General features: G+C 48.8%; 1 protein-coding gene across 4 annotated transcripts in view; it reads left to right on the top strand.

Moving 5' to 3' along the window:
• Positions 1-4,839: 4,839 nt before the first annotated feature.
• Positions 4,840-21,977, top strand: part of RHBDL3 (rhomboid like 3) — a 55,618-nt gene continuing 38,480 nt past the window's right edge. The window contains exons 1-2 of one of the 4 annotated variants that reach the window (XM_054083652.1): positions 4,840-4,969; positions 8,476-8,499. In XM_054083652.1, the coding sequence (XP_053939627.1) occupies positions 4,850-4,969; positions 8,476-8,499 (144 nt within the window). In that variant the 5' untranslated portion in view covers positions 4,840-4,849. Of the gene's footprint in view, positions 4,970-5,708; positions 6,778-8,475; positions 8,500-18,772; positions 19,020-21,977 lie in introns of those variants that run through there. The other 3 variants (XM_054083655.1, XM_054083653.1, XM_054083654.1) reach the window with 3 other exon arrangements.

Raw genomic sequence — 21,977 nt, forward strand, 5'->3', positions numbered from 1 at the left:
AAGCAGGTACCAGCTTTGCTGCTTGCAGTGGGCACATCTTTGCTGTCAGCAGTGGCTCCATCAGCCCTCGAGACCAGCGGGAGAGCCGTGGTGCAGTTCCCTGAGGAAAGTACTCATGCAGCTGGCAGTGCCGCTGGATGCCACTGTGTCCTTGCCCTTCCTCACCGTGGGGCTCCTGGGCTGAGGAACCCATTACCACATACTCATATAAACCTAAGCCCATGGTTCAGGGAGAGGAATTTGTTTATAGTGAAAGCTGGGAAGCAAACACCAGTCGTGGTGTCCAGCTGTGCTGTGTCAGGTGGCTGGCACTGGCTGCGAGAGTCGTGGCCGTGCTGCCTTGGTAGGAGTTGCCATGTGCACCATATGCTGGCCACGGCTTCCTGGATCCCGTGGGGGATTGCAGTTCCTGGGAGGGGAAAGCATCCCCTTTGTGAAAAAGAAAGTCCAAAACGTTGAGTTGTTGCTCTTGAGCGCTGGCTGGTGCAGCCTGGCCAACTCCATTCATTCTGCTCTCCTAACAGTGACTTGTTCTCTTTCTCTTCTGCCAGTTTTCTAACAGTTTCTGACCGGTCTCCATCCATTCTTTCTGTTCAGTCTGACAAAAGAATCGTCTGGCTGTGGTGTAAAGTCACTGAGTGGACAAAAAGCTTGCTTCACCTTCCTTGGAGACACATCCTTCGCTCCTCAGTGTTGACCTCCTGTGTGAGAGCTTGTCAGTTCAGGATTAATTGTGAGCATGACTTGATTTTATATTGGAAAATAACCATAGGGTACTAACTGATCTCCATTGCAAACAATTATTTTAATGCAGAATGAACCTACTATGTGTGCTGTGACCCCAGATGCACAGACACTTTAGATACTGTAGGGCTGACCTGATAGAAGAGATCCCTCTTAAGACAACCACCCAAAAAAAGGGATTAATGCTGGATTTAATTATCTCCCCAACTCTAACCGACAAGACAATTAGAACCAGCTGCAACCAGAAGAGAGCAGCAGGTGGAAAGACTAGAATCTACTCTTTCAGTGCTGGGCTTTCAAAAGCTCTAAGTATACCATGGGGAATAGGGAGGATCAGGAAGATAGTCTTTCAACACAGGTTAGAAATCAGAGAAGATGTTGGACTCTTTTCCCCTGCTATTCCTTCTCTTCAGGAGGGAAAGTACCCATGAATCGGGAAACCAGAAGGCAGCACATACAATCTAATTCATGTTGACCCCAAAAGGTGAGCTGATGTCTCAGCCACAAGGAATATCCCTGACACTGAAAGAACCCTTTGCCACTGTTTCCTCCTGGACACAGTTTAAACCCCAGTCTCATGTCATCTGTCATCCTTATAGATTTTTTACCATTTTCATGAGTCTGAAGAGGTTAATCTGACAGATCTGATCCAGTCCTAACTTTGTATGTGTTATCTAACTTCTTTCTAGGGCTGTGTTTGGGTGCAGCATTTTTGGCTTCTGACCCCAAATGCTGTGCTTTGCTCCGTAGGGCTGGCCAGCTGCCTGAGCTCCGGTGCAGGATCTGAGCTGGATCGGTTCCTCCTTCTTGTTCCAATTGTGAGAGGTAGGCGGTTTTGTAAAAGCCCTTTGGGGCTACTTTGGGTGGCAAAAGGACCCTTGCACAAACTGTTCTGATTCACGCCAGGAGGCTTAGCTAACAGATGTTGGCTGGGTCCTTATGTTGAGGGCTTTTTATCACAGATTCATGAGCTGACCTTTTTAGCCACTTCCCACGCAGCAAGGACGTATATCTACCATTTCAGTTGCAGTATTAGGAATGTAAAAGGTTGCCTACGTGACTGAATGTGAAAATGGATTAGGGTTTTATTATCTCCAGTTCTTTCTGTCTAAGTTTCCTCTGTCTGCATCTGCTCTGTGGTGGCCCGCAGGTCCCTAGTTCCTCTAGCAATTACTGTTTTCCAAGGCAGAGCCACCAGGGTATGCAGTGGGGAGAAACGCCAGTCTAAATTAAGAAGCTCTCACAGACTTAGAAGCTGATAATTTGTCTGTAACAAAACTCCTCATTAGAATACTGTTAATTTCCTTTCTGTGACAATTATAGCGCAACACTAGCTCATATGTGTGATGTGCAGAGATATTTCCCAGAAAAAAAAAAAAAAACAACCCAACCCTATCATTACCACTACTGAAAAACATTCCTTAGGGGAGAAAAAATGAACTTGCAGTTCTGCAGCAGCTTTCCAGTTCAGTGGGAGTTGGGTGTTAAGGCAAGGCTTTGGGGGTTCTTCCTGTTGTTCATTGCATTTATGTTAGACTTCACAGTTAGCATTTTCTCTGCTAGTGTCTGGAATCAGAGGCAATACAGAGCTTTTGACATGGCAGTCCCCAGCTGTGTGGGACCTGTTACCCCTGAAATTCAGCTTATTAAGTCTCTCTTTACTTTAAAAATGTCTCTTTCTTCCTCCCTAAAGACATCTTGAAGTGATTGCTGTTTCTCTCTGTTGGCATAGCATATTTTTGCTTATCCATCTGTTTTGAAGTTGTGATGAGGTTTAGTTTTTTAATCAAAAAGATTGTTTTTATAATAGCTGTTTGGTGCCTGGAATATTTTGGCAGGGGTGGCACTGTATGAGTAAAGTGGGTTAGCGCTTCCCAACAGTGCTCAAAAGAGCCTGTTCTCATGCTTTGGGAGAGGAGGCCGGGCAGGCTTTAGGCAAGCGAGGAGTGGGTGCTGTGCTGAAGGAATCCCCTTTAAACCTGAGCAAGGTCTGCTCTGTTTAAGTGGTGGGTTTGCTTATTAAGGGGAGAGAAGCCTTCTTGTTCATCTGTTGCTCTGGAGACCCCTGAAGAGCTGTTATTTTATTGTCATTTTTGCAGCTGAATCCCAAGATAGAAAAGCTCTTCTCTTCAGGTCTCCAGGTCCTGGGTTCAGGTCTTGCACTTGCTTTAAGTGTTTAGCTGAGGCCTTCAAAATACTGGAAGGGATGAGGGGGAACAGTTTTAAGCCAAAAGAGAAGAGATTTAGATGAGATCTTAGGAAGAAATGTTTTCCCTGTAAGGATGGGGAGGCCCTGGCCCAGGTTGCCCAGAGCGGTGGTGGCTGCCCCATCCCTGGAGGGGTTCAAGGCCAGGCTGGATGGGGCTTGGAGCAACCAGATCCAGTGGGAGGTGTCCCTGCCCGTGGCAGGGGTTGGAAGTGGATGTGCTTTAAGGTCTTTTCCAACCCAAATCATTCTATGATTCCGTGATAATATGATTGTGATCAGCTGGGCTCAGAACCCAACAGAGGTGTTTTACCTTAGCACTCCTTGAAGAGAACAGATTCTTCGCAAATGTTTGTTCAGGATGGGGCAGCTGGGCAGTGCTACAGGGTAAGATCATCATCTTAATGCTTTTGTTTGTTCCCAAAATACAGATCGTTTGCAGGATTGACCTCTCCTGTTGTCCTTTCCAACCAATCAGATCAAGTGACAGAGGAGATCACTCCCTTTATTTGACCTTGCTCAGCTGTGTAGGATGATATTTTAGCCCTTGGCCCTGACCTTAAATTAGTACCAGCCGTGCAGGATGCTGAGATGCGGAAACTTGCTGTTCCTTGGAGGCTGTGGGTAGGTGTAGCTCATGTGGGCACATGGAAGGAGCTTGGCTCTTTTCCTGCAAGAAAAAAATCTTTTAGTAACTAAGAAGCTAGGACCGAGCAGCGAAGAGCATGGTTTCCCAGCACTGTGTGGGACAGGTTTGATCTGGATCAAAAGTAATATGCAATATGGAGTTCATGACAGCTTTGGATGGGAGAGACCATCTCTGCTGCTGGATGGGAAGTCCTGTTCTAGAGGTATTCATCTGGGTTTTTTTGGGGGGTTATTTGTTTGTTTGTTTGTTTGTTTTGTAAACAAATTTGTAGAGAAATGAGGGGCTGGTAGCTGGGCTCTGTCCCTGTGGCTGATGCGTCCGTTCTGCTATTGGAGTTCTTGCATTGAGAATGCATGGCTTATGGTGTTGGCCCCCACTCTGCCCTGGCTGCCCGTGTGGCAGAGCGCAGAGGCCTTGGCACCGCCGGGATCAGCCTGGCTCCGCTCACCCTCCCCCCTTGCCAACCTGCTATTTCTGTACTTGATGGGAAGAAGCTAAAACTATTGGATTTCTGCCTTCAGTCGAAGCATTCCTCAAGTTCCTAATCCAGGCTCCAGATGGCTGAGATGCCCATCTTGATGTGTAGGAGCAAATAATTATGGGACAGAGTTTAAACCCCACCAGCAGCCCTGAGCTGTGGGACCCTCTGCATCACAGAATGGTTTGGGTTGGAAGGGATCTCAAAGCTCATCCAGTTCCAACTCCTGCCGTGGGCAGGCGGGCACCTCCCACTGGATCAGGGGTTCCGAGCCCCATCCTACCTGGCCTCGAGCATCTCCAGGGATGGAGAAGCTACGATTTCTCTGGACCACCTGTGCCACCACCCTTATGGATGGAGCAGTGGCTTTGGGAATCCCGAACCTGCTCAGCGACCCCGGGAGAGGGAGAAGGGGCTGAGCCGTGCCCGGTGCCGGCCGGGGGGGGCCCCGGGACGGGGAGGCGGTGCCGGGGCGGGGGACCCGGGGCTTTTCCCCCCTTCCTCCCCGCCTCCTCGGCCGTGCTGGAGCTCCGGGCTCAGCCTCCCGGAGCCCCCGGAGGGGTCGCCTGCCCCGGCCGGAGCCGCAGCCGGGATGCCGCTAATTGGATGCTCCCTGGATGGAGGATTCCCTCCCCTCCCGGCTGCGGGAGGCACGAAGGCAGGCTCGGCTGCGCTTGAAAGTTTGCCAAGCAGCAGCTAGGTTTAATTTCTTTAAGGATCTGGGGAGAAGGAGGGGGGGGAGGGATTGGAGGGGGGGGGACCGTTTCCAAGGATGGGAGACAAGCAGCCAGAGCCTCACGCCAGCTCTTCCCCTGCTGTGGCTGCCAGCTCCGAGGCGGAGGAGATCGAGGTGCTGGACTCCGAGGATGTCCTACCTATGGCCGCGGAGGATGTGAGTCCCCTTCGAAAGCTCCGTGTCTTCTCCCGGGCTGGGTTAATCGGCTCACGCTATTTATAGATGAAGTCCGGGATAGGGGGGAGGAGGAGGAAAGGGGCTGAGGACCCTCTGGGGCGAAGGGGAGCCGCTGTCCCCGCTCTCCTCCCAGCCCCGAGCCGGTGCCCGCAGGCGCCGGGGGATGCGGGGATGCGCGGAGCCGGCTCTGGAGGTGGAGAAGGGGTTAAAAGGGTACCGAGAGCTTTGCCAGAGTCCCAGCTGCTGGGAACATCGAGATTCCCACTCTCGGGAGCCTGTTCCCTCTTCCAGGGCAGCAAACAGCCGAGGAAGTTTTCTCCTCGGCTCGGTTTATCCCCGTCTAAATGTCAGTGACTGTCATGAGCTTGGAGAGAGGTGCGTTCTCCACTAAAGTATCGTGAGCCTTCTATTCAATCCAGGACCAAACACTCTTGAAATGGATATTAACGGGGAGTATGTGAAATGGAATGCCGGACAGTACTACCGCTTTTTTGGTTTTGGTTTGGTTTTTTTTTTTTTCCGGGAAGGATTTATCAATATTGTACCATACAGCATAAACCAATCTGATTAACCAAAGTGACATCGGGCTGAGAGCTTCTGAGCTCCGATTGCACCCGAGCGCGGGATAACTCGGCACCGGCTCTCTGCTCACCCAGCCTAGAAGGACACGGAGCGGTGCTGCGTGCTCGGAATCCGCTCCTGCCGGGCTGAGTCACAGCAAAGCCCGCAGAGCTGCGGGTCCGCATCTGCCTCTGCTCGGGCAGCAGCTCGCGGTGCCCCCGGAGGCAGCGGTCCGCGATGAGCCCGAGCTCCCGCCGCATCCCAGGGATGCTCGCAGCCATCCTGCCCCGCAAACTCTGCCGGGATGAGGGCTCTGCGAAGCGTTCAGCCCGCAGAGGTAAGAGCAGGGGCCGCTCCTGCCGGAGAGGGGTGAAGCGGGGGGTTCGCCTGTCTCTCTGCGCACTTGCACCGGCGTGAAAAGGGCGTTTGTGAGCGAAGCCTCCAGCACAGCCCCTTCCCCTCTACTTCTACGACACCGCTGGAGGAACCCGCCCTGGGGGTAGCGCCTGCTCCTCGTCCCCTACCCCTTCCTCCGGAGTCGCCTGGAATCGCTGTTGGATTTTCCTCCCAGAGGGGAACGGAGGGAGTGCAGCTGAGCTGCATCCTCAGGATGACGTCCTGAGCGCTCCGCGGTCGGAGGGAGCGGGTGGTGCAGTTTGACATCTGCTACAGCACTGCCCGACGCTCCCCGGAGCGCTGTATCTGCCCCGGGGGCTTCTGCAGCTTTCCAGGAGCTTTCACAGTCCGGGTTTCTGTAGCCCTGTGCTCTCTTACCTCGGGCTGTGACGTCTCCTTTCCTGACAAATTTTGTGCTTGTCTGGATGGTCTACAAGAAAGGTTTCCTGTTGAGACACACATCGGTGCCTTGGAGTTACTCCAGACTGCACGACCGCAGCCGTTAGCAATTCAATCCTGCCAGGGGCCCAGGAGATGCTGGAGTGCTGAGTGCCTGGCAGGATTGGGCTTCTGAGACAGCAGAGACTGTGAACTTTCCTTGGTGAAATCTAGATTCTCGTCCCAGCTCTGCTATGGACTTGCTGCTTGACCTTGAGGTAGGACAGCTTGGGTCTGATCCAGCTCGCCATCGCTTACGCTGGGATCTGCGTTGTTATTTGACTCTGGTACCTTGCTTTCTGCAATCAACAAAACAGAGCGAGAGCCCACGGTTGCATTAGTTCTGGGAAGCATCCGAGACCCAGCAATAGATGATGCGACAGAAGCCTGAGGTATCCTATATCATCTGCAAGTCAGAAGAGCAGGAAGTGGTGTAGATGCCTTCTTCCTCCACAGCCAACATTTCCTGCTGAAACAAGCAGCCCGCAGAGCATCATCTCTGAAAATCAAACTGCTCAGTGCAAGGAGCATGCCCCCCTTTCCCACCCCCCCCCCCGACCTAACTGGGGTTCATTTTCTTTTGTTATTATTGCATATGAAAGCTTGATGTAAGCTCTCTGGCTCGGCCAGCAAGGACTGACACAAGGTCAGGCCTTTGTGTTACTAATGACAAAAGTATTACGTAGTGGAGGTTTGGCTGTCGCAGCCCTGACAGTGTATAACAGCTCAGCTGTGATGTCCCTGCAGCTCTCGGGGAAGTGTTTCACACAGCCGGGATTCAGGCAGTCCCAAAATGTTCTGTTTCAAGTGCTAGGCTGGCTTACGATGATGAATGGGAGTTTATAAATGGGTAGAGGCATGGGGAGGAGGAGAGCCAACAGTTTCACTGATTAATGGGATTCAGTGGACTGCTGTCCCACTGTCTCTCCGGTCAATTCTTCTTTACATCTACCTGCTCTGTGAAAGGAAACGTTCTCCTAGAACTAGACAAGACTCTCACCAGAGCTTTGTGTATAGCACAGTGAGGAAATTTGCTTGTACGAGTCTGATGTTGGTTACTTTTCTCATTTTGCTTTTCTGGGAAGGTGAATGACGCAGAAGCAAAGTCTTGTGCTGAATAGCCCTTCAGACAGGAGAGCTGGAATGTGCATGGTTTTTTCCTAGGGCCCCCAAGCCAGTGGTTGGTTACCATACTGAAAGTTGCTCTTTTCTCAGCTGGTTCCCAAATCTAGGAGAGATGAGAGCCTTGAACAATTCATTAGGAATTTCCTCTGTCCTGTGGGACCGTGAGGCAGCAGGTCTAGGGCAGGGAGGTGACTTGCTGACGGTCTTTCTACAAAGCATAAATTGGAGCTGCTCACCAACCTATTTTTTTCTGTCCCCAAGTGACAAGGATTTGTGGAGTATTCACGTGGGCATCTGTGTTGAAGTGGAGCTTCCTCCTACACAGAGCTCTTAAGGCAGATCTGCCAGAACTACAGTTATGGGGTAAATCTTTGTAATGGGCTCTCTCCAGCCATTCCCCCTTCCACTTTGTGCGAGAGGAATTATCTGTCTTTTAGATGTGGACATGTGAGGCTCAAAGAGCTGATGAATTATCAAAGACTGTGCAGCAAGTCCCTGCTAGAGTTAGGGGGCGGTTGGAAAGGCTCTGAGAACATGATGGGTTGATCTGTGGGTCGGCGTTGGGCCATGGGACCTCGGAAAGTGATCTGAAAAGCCACTACTATCTCCTTCTTCCCCCCAGTATACACCAAGCTTTCTTGATCCCTATGGGTAAAAAAAGCCTTTTATTCCTTCCTTGCCCACAAGTAGACAAAGCGAGAGAAAACAGAATTAGCACATGAATGTTCGGAGTTCATCCTAACTTGGATTTATAAATGAAAACTGTCCTCCCTGTGGTTGGTAGATTCCCCTGCCTCCTCCCCCGGAAGGGTAGGTGGTTCTAGGATGAAGGAGGATGTTGGAAATGGCACTAAATAATTTGATTATTTCTCTGTTAGAATATACTTCTACAGTTTACTGTATTTTAATGTTGCTCTTAAACCTTTTTTTTTCTTCTTTTTCCTCCCTTATGCGTTGTCTCTCAGCACTGGAAAGCCCTGTTTGATCAGGTATGTGAAAAAATGATATACTGTCTCTGTCTTGTGAGCAAAGAGTCTAACCTCCAGTTAATTTTCTCTATACTAGATTTTTTCCTGCATTTAAAATACAGCCTAGGAGTAATGTGCTCCGTGTTCCCATTTCCCAAGATGCTGGTGTGCAAATCACAGTTGTCACGACTGCTTTGGGCCTTTCAGTTCCAGGGAGAGATGGGATCCCAGCGTGGCCATCGCTCCTAGCACAGGATCTGAGCTGAGGTGCTGCGGCAGGTCCTCTGTCTGCTGCCAGCTGCACTAGCCTTTCTCTGTGGATTAAAAGAACTTCTACTCTTTGAGGCAGGCAGATGAGGACCTGTAAAACCAGCGCTGTATTCTTTGAAACAGCTCCGCAGCTGCTGAAGTGACTTCTGCGGGGTTACATCATCCCCCAGGGAGTTCCTGCTGCTTTAAACTTGCACAGAATGAGCAAAATAGCTGCTTCTGTGCCAGAGGCTGTGGTTGTATCAGGTAAATGCCTTGGGTCAGCGCTGTAGCTGGTTGAAATCTAACAGTTTGGGTTGTGGATTCTAGTTTGTAAATTATGCTTTTAGCTGCCTTAACTGATGTGTTTGCTTTGTGGCGTTCCCTCCATCTGCCAGGTTGCAATGTGAAGCAGCTATAAACCGAAGAGTTTTTCTGGGGTTGACTTGCTTCTAAACTGCAGCACTCTCTATGTCAAACGCTTGTGCTGGTGTGTGCACGTGTAAATGTCACCTTCCGTAAGGTGACGATGTTGGCATCGTCCTGGCGATACTGAAGTTCAGATGGAATTTTGTCCCTGCTTTATGAAGCGATAATCTGGCTTCTGTGTCTGGCTGAACTGCAAAGCCAAAAGCTGCGACGCAGTCTGTGAGAGGATGTCCTTGGTACCCTGGGGGTGCTGCTATCATTCAGCTAATAACTGGAGTGCCTGTTCTGATGAGCACTCGTTTATACCCAGTTAGCCGTGACCGACTGCTAACCCACGTGTCTGGACTGCAGTACATTTGTTGTACAGTCAAGCAAGCTGGCAGTTGGGAATTAGATGACTGTAATTGTTGATCACACCGAAATTGTGCGGTGTGTTTGAATTTGCTGGAGCTCGTAGGGTATGCTGCTACTCAAAAGGTGGATGGACAATAAATTGCTTGTGGTTTGGGCTGAATGTTTGTTTCAGCCACTTTGAATTCTCCCCCTTCTCAAACATTGGCCTTAATTTGGAGTCTGATTCTACAAGCATCCTTTGAAGTCATTGAGTCCTTGTGGGATGGGGCTCTTGGCTGGTAGCTACCTCGGGCTCAAAGAGAGGAATCTGTAATTTCCCACTGGACTGGCTTGAATAGTTGATAGGGTTTTTTCTTTTTTCCTTCTTTTTTCTTTTTTAAGGGAGAGGAGAGTTTGACTGTTGGATTTACGGAACATTACCCCGGTGATGAGGGAATGGGCTCTAAAGGCAGACCTTCAATAATTAGCTATATTTCAATTAGGGCTCCAGCTGAAATTTAAGCTTTGTCCATGAGGCTTTATTATCAAGGAGAATGCAACCTGTGACGACTAGTCCTAAGTCCTGGATAAATCAATAACATCTTTGTTGCCTGTGGGCAAAGCCAAGGAGCTGACGTCTTCCTTGAGTGTTGTATCAGCAATGCAATTAGCCCTGCGGTGAATTGCAAGATGCTGTTTGTCACAGAACAAGGTTGCTATTCCCAGCAGTGCTGTGCTGGTAGGAGAACGGAGTGTTTTGTTTCATTCTGACCAGCATCCATGTGAATGAGGACGCCTAAACTGACATGAGGACAGTCTTAATAACTAGAGAAAGGCTTTGTGATGAAACTCGGAACGGTTGCAGCTCTCCCTGGGAGGTGTGACCTGGCCCTACGTGCACTTAGAGTGGAAATGGGTGCCTGAAGATTCCTGTGCATCTCTGACTCGTGGGGTGGGATTGAAGTGATCGCCACCCTCTCAGCTGAGATGCGTGGGCTTCTGTGTTCCCCTCCCAGGAGAGCAGCAGAACAAGAGAAACCTCTGGAGAAAGTGTTAAAGCAGCTGGGAATTCCCAGGCTGGCAGCCTGCAAGCCTCTTGTTTCTGAGGTGATGGAGTATGACAGCAAACAGTGTGAAAGAGGAGTCAGCGCATCCCCCCCGCCCCGACCCTTTAAGAAGGGGAAAGAAATCGCTATTAATTCTTTTTTTCCTGTGGGGAGGTTTTTAGAAGTACTTTTATTTAGGTTTACTGACAAAAAAAAGGGCAGGTTTCTGTTTACATGTACTAAACTATAGGGTTTGATTTTCTTTGTTTTTTTTTAATGACCCCCTCAACATCTTCATCAAGAAATTATGAATTTTTAGTATAAAACTGCATCTTGGCCATAAAGCTGTGGCGTTTCTAATTTTTTGTTGTTGTTGTTGGGAGGGAGGAGTAACTGATGATGATTTTTGGCAGAATCTGTTTGTTTTGATCCAGCTCTGGGAACTGTCAGGAGAAGTAAATGAACTTAAATTTGGCAAAAAAAAAAAAAAAAGCAGATCCAGAAATGCTTCCTAGAGTTTCAGGTTCAAAGAAGCCCCTCCCAGGGCAAAATCCTGACTACACAGAAGCGAGCACCAGAATTCCTGCTGCATTTAGTGAGGTCAGCACTTATTGAAGAGCCTGGGAGCAGGCAGGCTTGTGGTTTTCTAGTGCTGCAGCCAGGCTGTTACAGTGCAGCTGCTGCTTCATACTGTGCTTACAGGATGTGTTTTTTTATTATGAGGCCGTGGCCCTCGGGCAGCTCTAACTCACTTTTATATGGGAACTTTTATAGGGATTCATACATTTATTTATTGTGCTCATAAACACCCTCCACCCCCACACACGCATTAGCTCCGCATCTGCTGCCTTCTGCAGAGCCTGTGCCGTCGCTGAGCATTCCACACTGTCTCTGTGTGGAATCCAAGCTCTGAGCAGACCAAGGCATTGCCTCTCTCCATCCCTCTGCAAACCGCTTGGCGTTATTTTATTTGTTCTTTACTGGGCAGAACTGTTTTTTTTGTTCATCTTCTGGTAAAGTTAAAAATGCAACAATCCCGGGAGCAGGTCCTGACAGTCTCGTGCTTCTTGGTGCTCGTAAGATGCCACGTTAGTTGCCTTGCACGCTGAAATAAGAACATCTCATCGTCTGTGTTGAAGCCAAGTTGTCTGGTGGTTAGAGGTGAGTCTACAGATGAGTCTCCTGAGGGGCTGTTCCTGCTTTGCGATGTCCTTTCTAGGGCCTTGCTTGCCCTTCTTGGCCTCCACGTCCCCAGAGCCCCTGCTTTAGAGATGACTGCGGCTAATCGGTATTATCCAGCCCTTGGCGGTGCTGGGTGAAAGGTGCTGTCTCTGAGGGCATTCGTTGTTAGGACAGACCTGCCTTCCGAAGGTGGCTTTTAGCCTTGTTAGGTGCCAAGAGCTTGCATCTTCTTCTCTGTTTCCCTATCCCCGTGGCTGCTGAGATTTCAAGAGTGAATTAACGCTATCAGCCCTCATCTCACTTCTCACCTGTACTCTGGTTTGTAGTCATGACAACAAACTTGTCTTAAACAGACACTCGCAAAACTCTCCAAAAAGACCTTCCTTGCTAGCTCAGCACCTTGATCCTATTGCTTGTCAATCCAGGCTGTGTTTTTGTTGCAGCTGCTTTAGAAACCCTGGATTCCTTCCTGAGACTCGTACGTGGGTGAGATGGCAGCAGATGAACAGAGTTTATGGGGAATGCAGAGCGATGCCTAGTTACCCGGTCTGTGTAGGCAGCTACTGAAAAACTTGAGCTCAGAAACAAGGCGGTAAAGATATGTCCTGGCCCAGACGTACACTTGTCAGGAAGAGTTCAGTTGCTGGCACTGCCAGCCGTGGGTGCAGCTGAGCCTGCTCTACCGTGGTCTCATGAAACATTGGCGTGTGTTGACTTTGCAGCTGCCTCCAATCCAGGGCTGGCTCCCTCAAGACTGAAATTGCAAAGCAATCCATAAAATCAGGTCGGCTATGATTGTGATTGGTGGTAACCAAGAAAGGGAATTATTATAAACTTGATGACCTGTTATGCTAACTGTGTCCCTTTTCCCAGGATAGCCTTTAACACAGGCAGGGGTTCTGACACTGTAGAAAAAATTCCAGTTCATTGACTGGGGCACTGTTGAGCTAAACATCACACTTTGCTTTGAAAAGTTTCCCTGACTGTTGTTGCTGGAAGACCTTGCCGGGCAGGTGTCTCTGAGCTCTAGGCAGTGGTTTGGAGACTTTACTGCTTTCTCTGACAGCTCGTGTCCGCTGCTGGTTTGTCTGGGTCACAGGGAGCTGGAGGAGCAGAAAGTGCTCCTTGAGGATTAGGAACAGAAGGCAGTGTCAGCAGCAGGACAGGCGGAGGCTGGAGCACGGGGTTGTACGCGACCTCCAAGTCTTTGCTTGAATTTTGAATTATCGCTGCCTTTTTAGATAAGTGTTGGTCAGGACATCCATCCGCATTTAAGTGGAGCAATGCTGCGGAGATGAGGTTATAGGAAATACTCAGACTTCATCTCCTAACGGGAACTGGAGAATCAGGAGTGCTGGTAGGAAGACTGCCCATGGTGATAACAGATTAGCATCCTTGCCCTAAACCCAGGGTCCACCTTGTCTGCTGCGTTAGATGCATCTGTCAGCATGACAAGAAACTTGCCCCCTTCTCCCCCACTACCAAGCTGTGTGTTGTAAAGCGGAAAGCTGTAAAAGCTACGGGGGTCTCTTGGCAGTGCGCGGAGGGGGTTCTGCATCTGCCCCATGCCTTGGAGTCTAATCCCATTTACAGTTGTCAGCGTGGGCTGCTGGAGGCGATGAAAGGCAGAGGACAAGGAGGGAGAATAGATTAGCCTGGAGCAGAGGGCACTGGGAGTGCACCTGCCTCTGCCTCACTACCTTGAGGAGGGGCGGCAATAGCAGCTGGGCATGTGTCATCTGCTGCTCTTTGAGGCTCCCAGCCATGGAGCACACGATTAATGACTCAAGGGGCTGCGCTTTTGTCAGTGATAAAGCCCCGGGATTTAGACAGGGCTCTTGGGCCTTTTTTTTCTGAGAAACGCCATCGCTTTACATTTCTCAAGTGGTTTGGGTCGCAGGGAGCTGCTGTCTGTGGCCACAATGCTTCCCTTTCTCCTCCCTCTGCAAACTGGGCTGACCTTTGTCATACAGCATTAACCCTTTGACTCCTCCACTTTGGGTTACGGGGTTGGGGAAAAAAGTGTCCCTTCAAATTTGTTGCCCTGTGGACAGGCTTGAAGGGAAGAATGGGCTGGCGAGAGTGGATCTGTTTTTGCTGAAGGAGATTGGTTTGCTGATGCTGCCCGGATCATCAGCCCCTCGCTGCCTTCTGTCAGAGGCTCTTGAACACAGCAGCCCTCAGGAAAGAGGAGAGAGGAATTTATGCTTCAAGGAGGGTAACTGAGGCATTGAGCAGCAAATAGATATCTGAGAGACTATTGCCTCTGCTGGGTAATGTCTTTTACCATGCCTGGATTAGCCTGTGTCCATCCTCAGTGTTGTTACAGAGGATGGCAGTATCCCAGCGCTTCAAGGCTTATACCCAGATTTGGCTTTTAGCCACGATACCCTGGAGTGATGGCTCAGCAGGAAAAAGCTACCTGCAGGTCACTAATGATCTCGCTGCCTCTTCCAGGATGAACAGCAAAAATTCTCCAAGTTCCTCCTTAATCTTCTAATACCTCTGTTCACTGAACGCCAGCCAGCCCTTAGGCTGGACGCAGGTCTGTTGGATTGTCTGTATTTACACCTTCCATGCACTGTGAGAGGTTTGTGATCAGCTACCCCATTTCCTTCTTCCCTGGCTGTTCGGGTATCTCTTTTCCAATCCCACCAGCCTGTTTACAGACTGTTGGCTCTGCCTTGTGCCAGAAGTTGGGAGTAGAAGCCATCAATACGAGCTAGACGTCAGCAATGCAGCAAACGCAGCACTATTAAGCTTTTGCTGGTAGAAGGAACACCAAAATGCACATGGAGGCTGAGTCAGCCTTACACAGCTCGTGAGTTACTGGCATCTTGATGTCTCTAGATTTGTAAAAGCCTCAGGAGGCTTCCTACACACTACACATTTGTGTACCTTCCATGCTTGAGCTGTCTGGAAACTGCACGTTAAAGCACAGCCTCTGAGAGGAATGGTGAGCTGCATCCAGACCGCTGCATCTCCACTGCATCCTGATCCCTGCTGCAGTGAGAGGCTTCGGTAGCGTACACTCCGCCGTTTCAGCTGATTGTGTGGGATGGTTTTTAGGCACATAGATCCTTGCTAACGCATTGTTCTCAAATCCTGTGTTGCACATAGAAAATCACTGAAGCAATAAAAACATTTAAGCCTGCGTGTTTAAAAACAAAGAGAGGAGGAAAGCTGTAAGCAGAGTGGATTGCTGCTGTTCTGCAAATCCGCTGGTGCATTGTGCTCTGTGGCTGTGTGCTCTGTTGTGACAGAGAAGGGAAAGAGATCATCCTGTCTCCAGAGGAACAAACCAGCTGCTCAGCGAGTGGAAACAGTTTGGAGGTGCTTTTCTACACCAACATCTCTTATGCCTGTAAGATTTATAGAGCTTTTAAAGTTATGCTCTACTAGACCTGGAAAGCAAGTGTTTCTCCTTTATGGCAGGAACTATGATATTCCTGCTGTCTTCTGGTATTTGCAGTCAGTGTGAATGCACCAAGGTGTGTTTGACAGCAGCCCAGAAAGCTGTGATCCCTTTCTGCCTCCCCACTAGGCATCGTACGATGTGTTGGTTTGGAATCACCTTGGTACCGATGCCCTGTGAGACAAAGCTGATGGGTTTCAGCTGACAGGCTGTTTTCCTGCGCTGTTGTATGTACAGGCTGCTGAGAGTAGCTGATCCCTGAATGCTCTGGATTTTTGTGCGATTCAAACCTTGCAGTATTTGCCTGTTCAAGCTGTAGCACTTGGGACAGTCACTTCTTTCTCTCTTTCCTCTCCCAGTTCCCCGAGTGGTGACAGCCCCCCTGATTCAGCTTCTCCTAGTGATGCTGGGGATATTCTATCACCAGAGATGATGCATCTTGATGGAAAGTGTAGTGAAAGTCCTGAATGTTTGCCATCACACAGACTCTCCCCTGGATTGTCTTCCACAGCATTCAGAGAGGTCAAAGCCTCCTCTTCTTATGAGTGCGTGCAGTGGCCAGTTTATTTATCTGTAAGGAAACAGCTTTTGTGGTGGGAAGAGCAGCGGCGTAGCTTCATAATTACATATGAGAACTGAAGCTGGCTGGAGCATGAATGCTGCATGGTTCCCTTCAACAAGATACGTGCATTGGTGACATCTCCCAGAGCAATGATAACCAAAATGTTTCCCAAAGAATTGTAATCTGTGACTGAAACAGCATCTTCCTTTCTGCCTCTGTGGCCCCTGAACCAAGGGATGCTGTTGCTGCATTGATTTGTGGAATCTTTTAGGGTTGGTACTGGTGGCCGAGGAGAGCTGGGGTAGAAAGTCATTTGCCAGCTGCTGATTTATGGCCTCAGCAAACGGTCCTGAAAAACACAGTGAGAATTTTCTGGACCTTATGCGGTTCCAGCTGACTGGAATCTCCAGGCTGTTACTTGACCACGTGGAGTAATAAAACTGTGAAAACTAATTAACTTTTGGGCCTGCTGCAAAAGAAACTAGTTCATGCAAAAAATTACTCCATAACTGCAAGCAACAGAGACTTTATGAGCTTATAAGCCTCTATTTAATGACCAAGTATGCAGTACAATGCATGAAGTACGTTCCTTTTGCTGACTTTGAAGACTACGAGAAGCTCTACTGATCACTGAGGATCTTAATGCCAGCTTGAGATAATGTTCTCTTTGATCCTTATTAATTATGTAGCTGATGTGTGGGTGGAGATTTGACACAAAACTGCATTGGATGATTTCTGGTAGTCTAAACCAGCCTGAATTACGCACACCCAACCTGAGTCGTACCAGTTCATTCAAGGAAAGATGCTCTCTGCGGTGTGAGTCTTTCTGAGGTCGCTCTCTGCTTGCTGTTTCATGTGAGGTGAAGCTGAATGAGCTCTTTCCCAGAGGGAACACCAAAGGTGTTTTTCTGATGTTAGCACGCAAAGAGAGTCAGCGCTGCTCGGGAGCCTCCTGTGATGAGGATGCTCTCCGTGCCAGTTGTGACGGTGACATCAGAGAAAGGATGTTTCCAAACGCCTTGGTATTGGGTTCCTTGCCAATGAGGAGACGCTTATCAACATTGTATAATTGATCCAGCCTCTGTCATCCTACACGGACGCAGAAGGAGGGAACCACTGGCCGTTCTTCCCGCTTAATCAGATTACTACGGTAACCTCCAGCTGTCCCATTGCTCCTGCATTACTCAGTAGCCCTCGATACTGGATGTCTCGCTGCCTGTGTGGTTAGACTCAAAGCTGTACCTGCCGATTCCCGTTCTCCTTTGCTAGGTTCTGTCAGTTTAGCTGGTGGCAGAGATTTGTGTAGAGCCTTTGCTCACTGGGACACGTGATGCCACTTTGCTCTTCTTTCCGAACTGATAACTCATCACCCCAAGCACTCCCTACACTGGATGCTTTTAGGGCTCAGCTCGGCAGGGTGCTGGGTCACCTCATTTAAACCATGAATCACCTAAAGAGGTTGGACCGGATGATCCTTGAGGTCCCTTCCAACCTGGTATTTAAAGATTCTGTATGATTCAAAGAGCAGAGCTGGCCCTTTTTGCAGAACATGGGGTGCTCTGGAGTACTCTGTGCAGCTGCTTGCTATGTCTGAGGCTTGACCTGCAGATGCTCAGAGAGCTGTGGGCAGAAACTCTCCTGTCCTCTCCCTCTGTTGAGAAGGGAGGGGAGGAAGGCTGAATATTGTACCAGGTCCCTTTGCTGCCCCACTACACACCTATAGAATGAGGGAGCCTCATCTGAAGCTACCTGCTGTGGGAGGATGGCTGTGCGCTGGCCGGGTCTGTGTCCCCACCTGGGTCACACAGACAGAATGTCTCACAGCTTGGTAAGATACTTGTCATGATTGCTGAATACAGGAGCAAGTATTTGGAATTTGAAAGAGAAACCCTCTCAAAGGTAGAAAAGCTGTGATGTGATGAGATTTAAAAAAAAAAAAAATATTTATCTATTTATTTAAAGTCATGTTGTTCCCCCCTCCTTCTGATAGATGTGCTTGAATTGCTGTGATGCTCGGTACCACAGTACCAACCAGCATGGATCTATCCCAAGCTTTGGTTTTCTCCACTAAGTGTTACAGCAGAGCTGTTATTTGACCTAAAATAAGTGTGTGTGCATACTCACTGCTATAGAATTCTGCTTTTTCACGCATCAGATCAAGTCCCTGTGGATTTTCACCTCCCTCCCATATCTAGCAGACAGTGAAAAAGGGAGCTATTTTTAATCTGAAATGTTCTGTTTCAAGTTCAGAGTATAAAATTTAGTTTTCTCCTGGCAAGTTTCATGGCTGATTGCTGTAAAACCCCTTGCCTTTAAAGGAAGGATAAAACTTCCTACAGGGAAGGGGAAAAATTCTGATTTTTGGGGCTATGGATCTCAGTTCCCTTGAGAAACTAAAACCAGGGAAATTAGTGTCCTTGGATTGGAGAATTTACCAAGAAGGAAGAACAATTGTAACAGAGGAGTCTGGCAAAGGTCCAGTGTAGTAGAGAGGTATCAAGAGAACGAGTTCCCCTCCAGGAGGTGAGATGATGGTCACTGGGTTAGGAACCATTTCCCTGAAACAACATTTCTGGTGACTGAGGAGATCAGCATTACTGGCAGAATGGTGCTTGCACATCTTCCTCTTGCTGTCATTACATTTCTGTCATCCCACTGGAGTCGCTGCTCAACCCGTCCTCTTGAAAGGCTGGCCTGTGTTGTCCAGGAGAGCAGATGAATTTCTAGTCTAAGCATTCTCCCTGCTCAGAAAAAAATGGGTATAGAAAAAGTTCCTTCCTCTCCCCAATGCGTTATTCTGTGCCTCAGCCCAGTCTGACGGGTCAAGGTGGGGAGGTCGCCTTCCAGAGCAGGTCCATCCTCTGTGCTGGCTGTGCCCAAGGGTGCGATGATGGGGAGAGCAAGTTGTTACCACCAAGGTGTAGACTAAGCAATAAGGGCTGAGACTGCAGGCTTCTTTTTGCCCTAAAGGGAGGAGGAGGAGGGAGAGGCAGAGCCGATCTGACCGTACAGGCAGGCTTGAGCAGGGGGAAATCAGCATACTCGGTTTTGCAAGGCAGCTTTTGGTCAGGACTTCAGGCTAGGCACTAGGCTGAACGCCTTGGATGTGACTGCAGCAATGTTCGCTAGTCAGCGCTGAACCAGGGCCCTCCAGCACTGGTGGAACTCCTTCAGCGCAAAGCCCAGCTCGGCTCTCTTCTGGCTCCCACTGCTGATGGGATTATTCCTGACGGTCCAAGTGGTCTCTATCGGTGGCTCCTTGAGCTGGAACAGCCCTCACCCGCCCTGCTGCAGCCTTCGTCAGTCACAACTAATGAAACGGAAGGTAAGACGAGATCCCTGCAGTTTTATGGGCAGACTTTTTCCTTGCTGAGGACATTTCCAACCTGGCAGCACTCTGTGGTTATAGCCTCGGTCTTTGCTGGAAGGAGTGTCTGGCGCAGTCCGTGGGACACAGCATCCTAGCACTCAACAAGGCTTTTTACGGAAAGAGTCATGGGGCACTGGAACAGCTGCCCAGGGAGGGGGTTGAGTCGCTGTCCCTGGAGGTGTTTAAGGGACGCATGGACGAGGTGCTGAGGGACATGGTTTAGGGAGGGTTAGGAATGGTTGGACTCGATGACCCAGTGGGTCCTTTCCAACATAGTGATTCTATGAAGGCTTAATGGGACAGCCAGGCTTGGAGCCCAGCACAGCACCCACCCGCTGCCCTGCAGCATGCTCCTCTCTTTCTTTTTTCACCTGATGCAGCAGAGGAGCAGCATTTGTCTCCCCCGGGGCTGGCTAGATGGCTTCTGCCTGGCCTTCATCTCGCTGATGTTGCTTGCCAGATATGTCACTGAGCAGCAGCAGAGAGAGAGCCAGTGGCTCAGATCTGATTAACCTCTACAACTTTATCCTGTGTCTTAATTGGATTAACGGCAGGGGGGGGTTGCTGATGCTGCTGGGGTTTTTTTTTTTCCTTAAACAGGTGTTTGTCACTGTGACATCTGATGCAAGCAACAAGTTAGAGTAGCGAGGCCAGTGAATAAACAAGGGGTGTTTGCTTCTTCCCCACTGCTCAACTAACAGCTTCTGCCCTTTCTTTCTGGAAAAACTGCTCTAGCTGATGCCTGTGAGATGGGTCTGGGTAAGCCCCGCAGTCGGATCCCTTGGGAGGTGTGTGGCTCTTGCTTGCCAGCCTGCATGCCAGACCAAGACTGCAGTTCTGTCACTTTTGCGAAGGGTTTCTGCTCGGTGATTATTCAAATCAGATTTAACTTTCCACATTTTTTTTTCTTTCATCTTTTCTCTGAGCTTTTTAGTTTCCTTCGGGGCCTGATTCTTCTGCCCCTTAGGGTTTTCACTTGTGTCACTGCAGTGGCTGTGAGCTGTAGGGCATTTGCCTTGTTCAGCACTGCAATAGTCCTTCCTCTTCGAGGACTTCAAAGCTTGTTCTCCGGTATCAGTTCATCCAGTTTTGCAGGTGGAAACATGGAAAAAGGAGAACAGTGATCATATCCTGTTACAATGGGGGACAGGCTGCTACAGACCAGAAAAACAATGGAATGTGTTTGATCATGGGATTGCTCCTCATTTCTCCAGCTTCTGTCTACCTGTGTGGTGCCCAGGCAAGAAAAAGAGCCAGATTACAGGACACTTTTCCCCATGTCCGTGCTTTTACCTGGAGCACCCAGTTACTACTACAATAAACTTAAAATAGAAGCCTTTCTTGTTGTCATAGCTGTAGTTGTCCCTGGACCGGGCACTGAAGAGGGTCATTCACCTCCCTGGGATGACAGGAGGGGTAAGTGCTGCTGAGAATCACTCTCTTACATCTGTTTCTATATAGCTGTGCACAAAAAGAATGAATTGTAGGTGTGATAGCAGAGCACAGCTCTGTTCCAGGAGAAATAATAGGTGTCCCATCAGCACTCTAGCCATTACAAGATCAAAAGTGCTGTTACTTTAGAGCTGGTAATGCTGCCTGGCTTGGCAAAAGGGCTGTGAAATTATTCCAGGGTTTTAATGTGTGTTCAGATAAACTGCCTTCCATAGTGAGGATCAGGCCTTGGAATTTAGTCCATTTACAACAGCATGGGGTTTAGTCACTTTGTGAAAATGTAACTCCGAGGAATTCCCTCTTTGCACAGTGACTCAGTTGTGAACGCTGTGTGCATCACAGTTACAGTCTCCAAGTAAAGGGTTCAGCGTTCCATTGCATCTGGGTTGCCTTTACGGGGTGTGTGGTTGTCAGGCACGGACTCTGCTGCTGCTCACAAAGAAAACGTGATCATTAAATCGAATTACAATAGACATGAGTTTCCTTTTTCAAATTTAAGGTATCCACGTGTTTCGTGCCCACTGGCCCTCAGCAGCTTGCAGGCAGGATATGTAAATCGGTAGCTGCAGAGGATGACTGATCCATTCATGGGTGGAATTTGATGCTTGTGTAAAAATGAATGCATGTAATGTTGCATGGCAATAGTTTGCTTGAATTTTTAAGTTGCCTGAGGATCCCTTACTTGGAATTCTGTGGCGCAGGCTGTGTTTGTTACAAAAGCAATACAAGTGGAGAGGCCCTGTGGTTTCAGAGGGTTGGCTGCTCTTTTGTCCGTGAGTATCACTTACAGTTTTTCTGTATCAAATGTTATTCCAAGGAAGCTGTGAAAATGTGAAATGCAATGATATCTGAAAACAAAGCATTGCAGTCCAAATTCACTGTGTCCACAGAAATGTCTGTCTTTGGAGATCTGTTCAGATACTATTTTTCAGGAAAAGCCAAGTTTTTAGTAGATAATTTTTCACTATTAGGCTTCCGTGGAGGGATGTAGAGGACTAAAAGGATTTGATAGGTCGTTAAAATAAATATGGATCTGTTAATGTGGGATTTTAAGCACAAGCTGAAATTCTGGATCCTCTGAAGGGGCCTCATTTACTTCCGTTGGGCCTCACACTAATTTTATTACTGATTTCAGGAGGGTACAGTCTTCCCCTAATTTTAATTTTACAGTGTTTCTGTAAGCGTATAGGCATAGGAATATTCAAATACTTCTGCTGAGGGCTTTATTAAAGGAAGCTCACCCAGCGTGCACCTCTTCCATGGTAGAGCACTCGTGTGATAAATTCCATTTTTCAAGAACATGAGGTCATGATGATCCTTCAGATACTGAGAGGCTGCGCTCTGACAACGTTGGCGCTGCTTGCTTTTCCCTTTAGCGCTGCGAGACAAATGCTTAAGCTCTTCATCACTTATGCCAGCCGGGGCTGAGGAGCAAATATGCAGAGAGAATATTGTGATACG

The sequence above is a fragment of the Cuculus canorus genome, chromosome 18, assembly GCF_017976375.1.
Source record: "Cuculus canorus isolate bCucCan1 chromosome 18, bCucCan1.pri, whole genome shotgun sequence".
NCBI classification, from domain to species: Eukaryota; Metazoa; Chordata; class Aves; order Cuculiformes; family Cuculidae; genus Cuculus; species Cuculus canorus.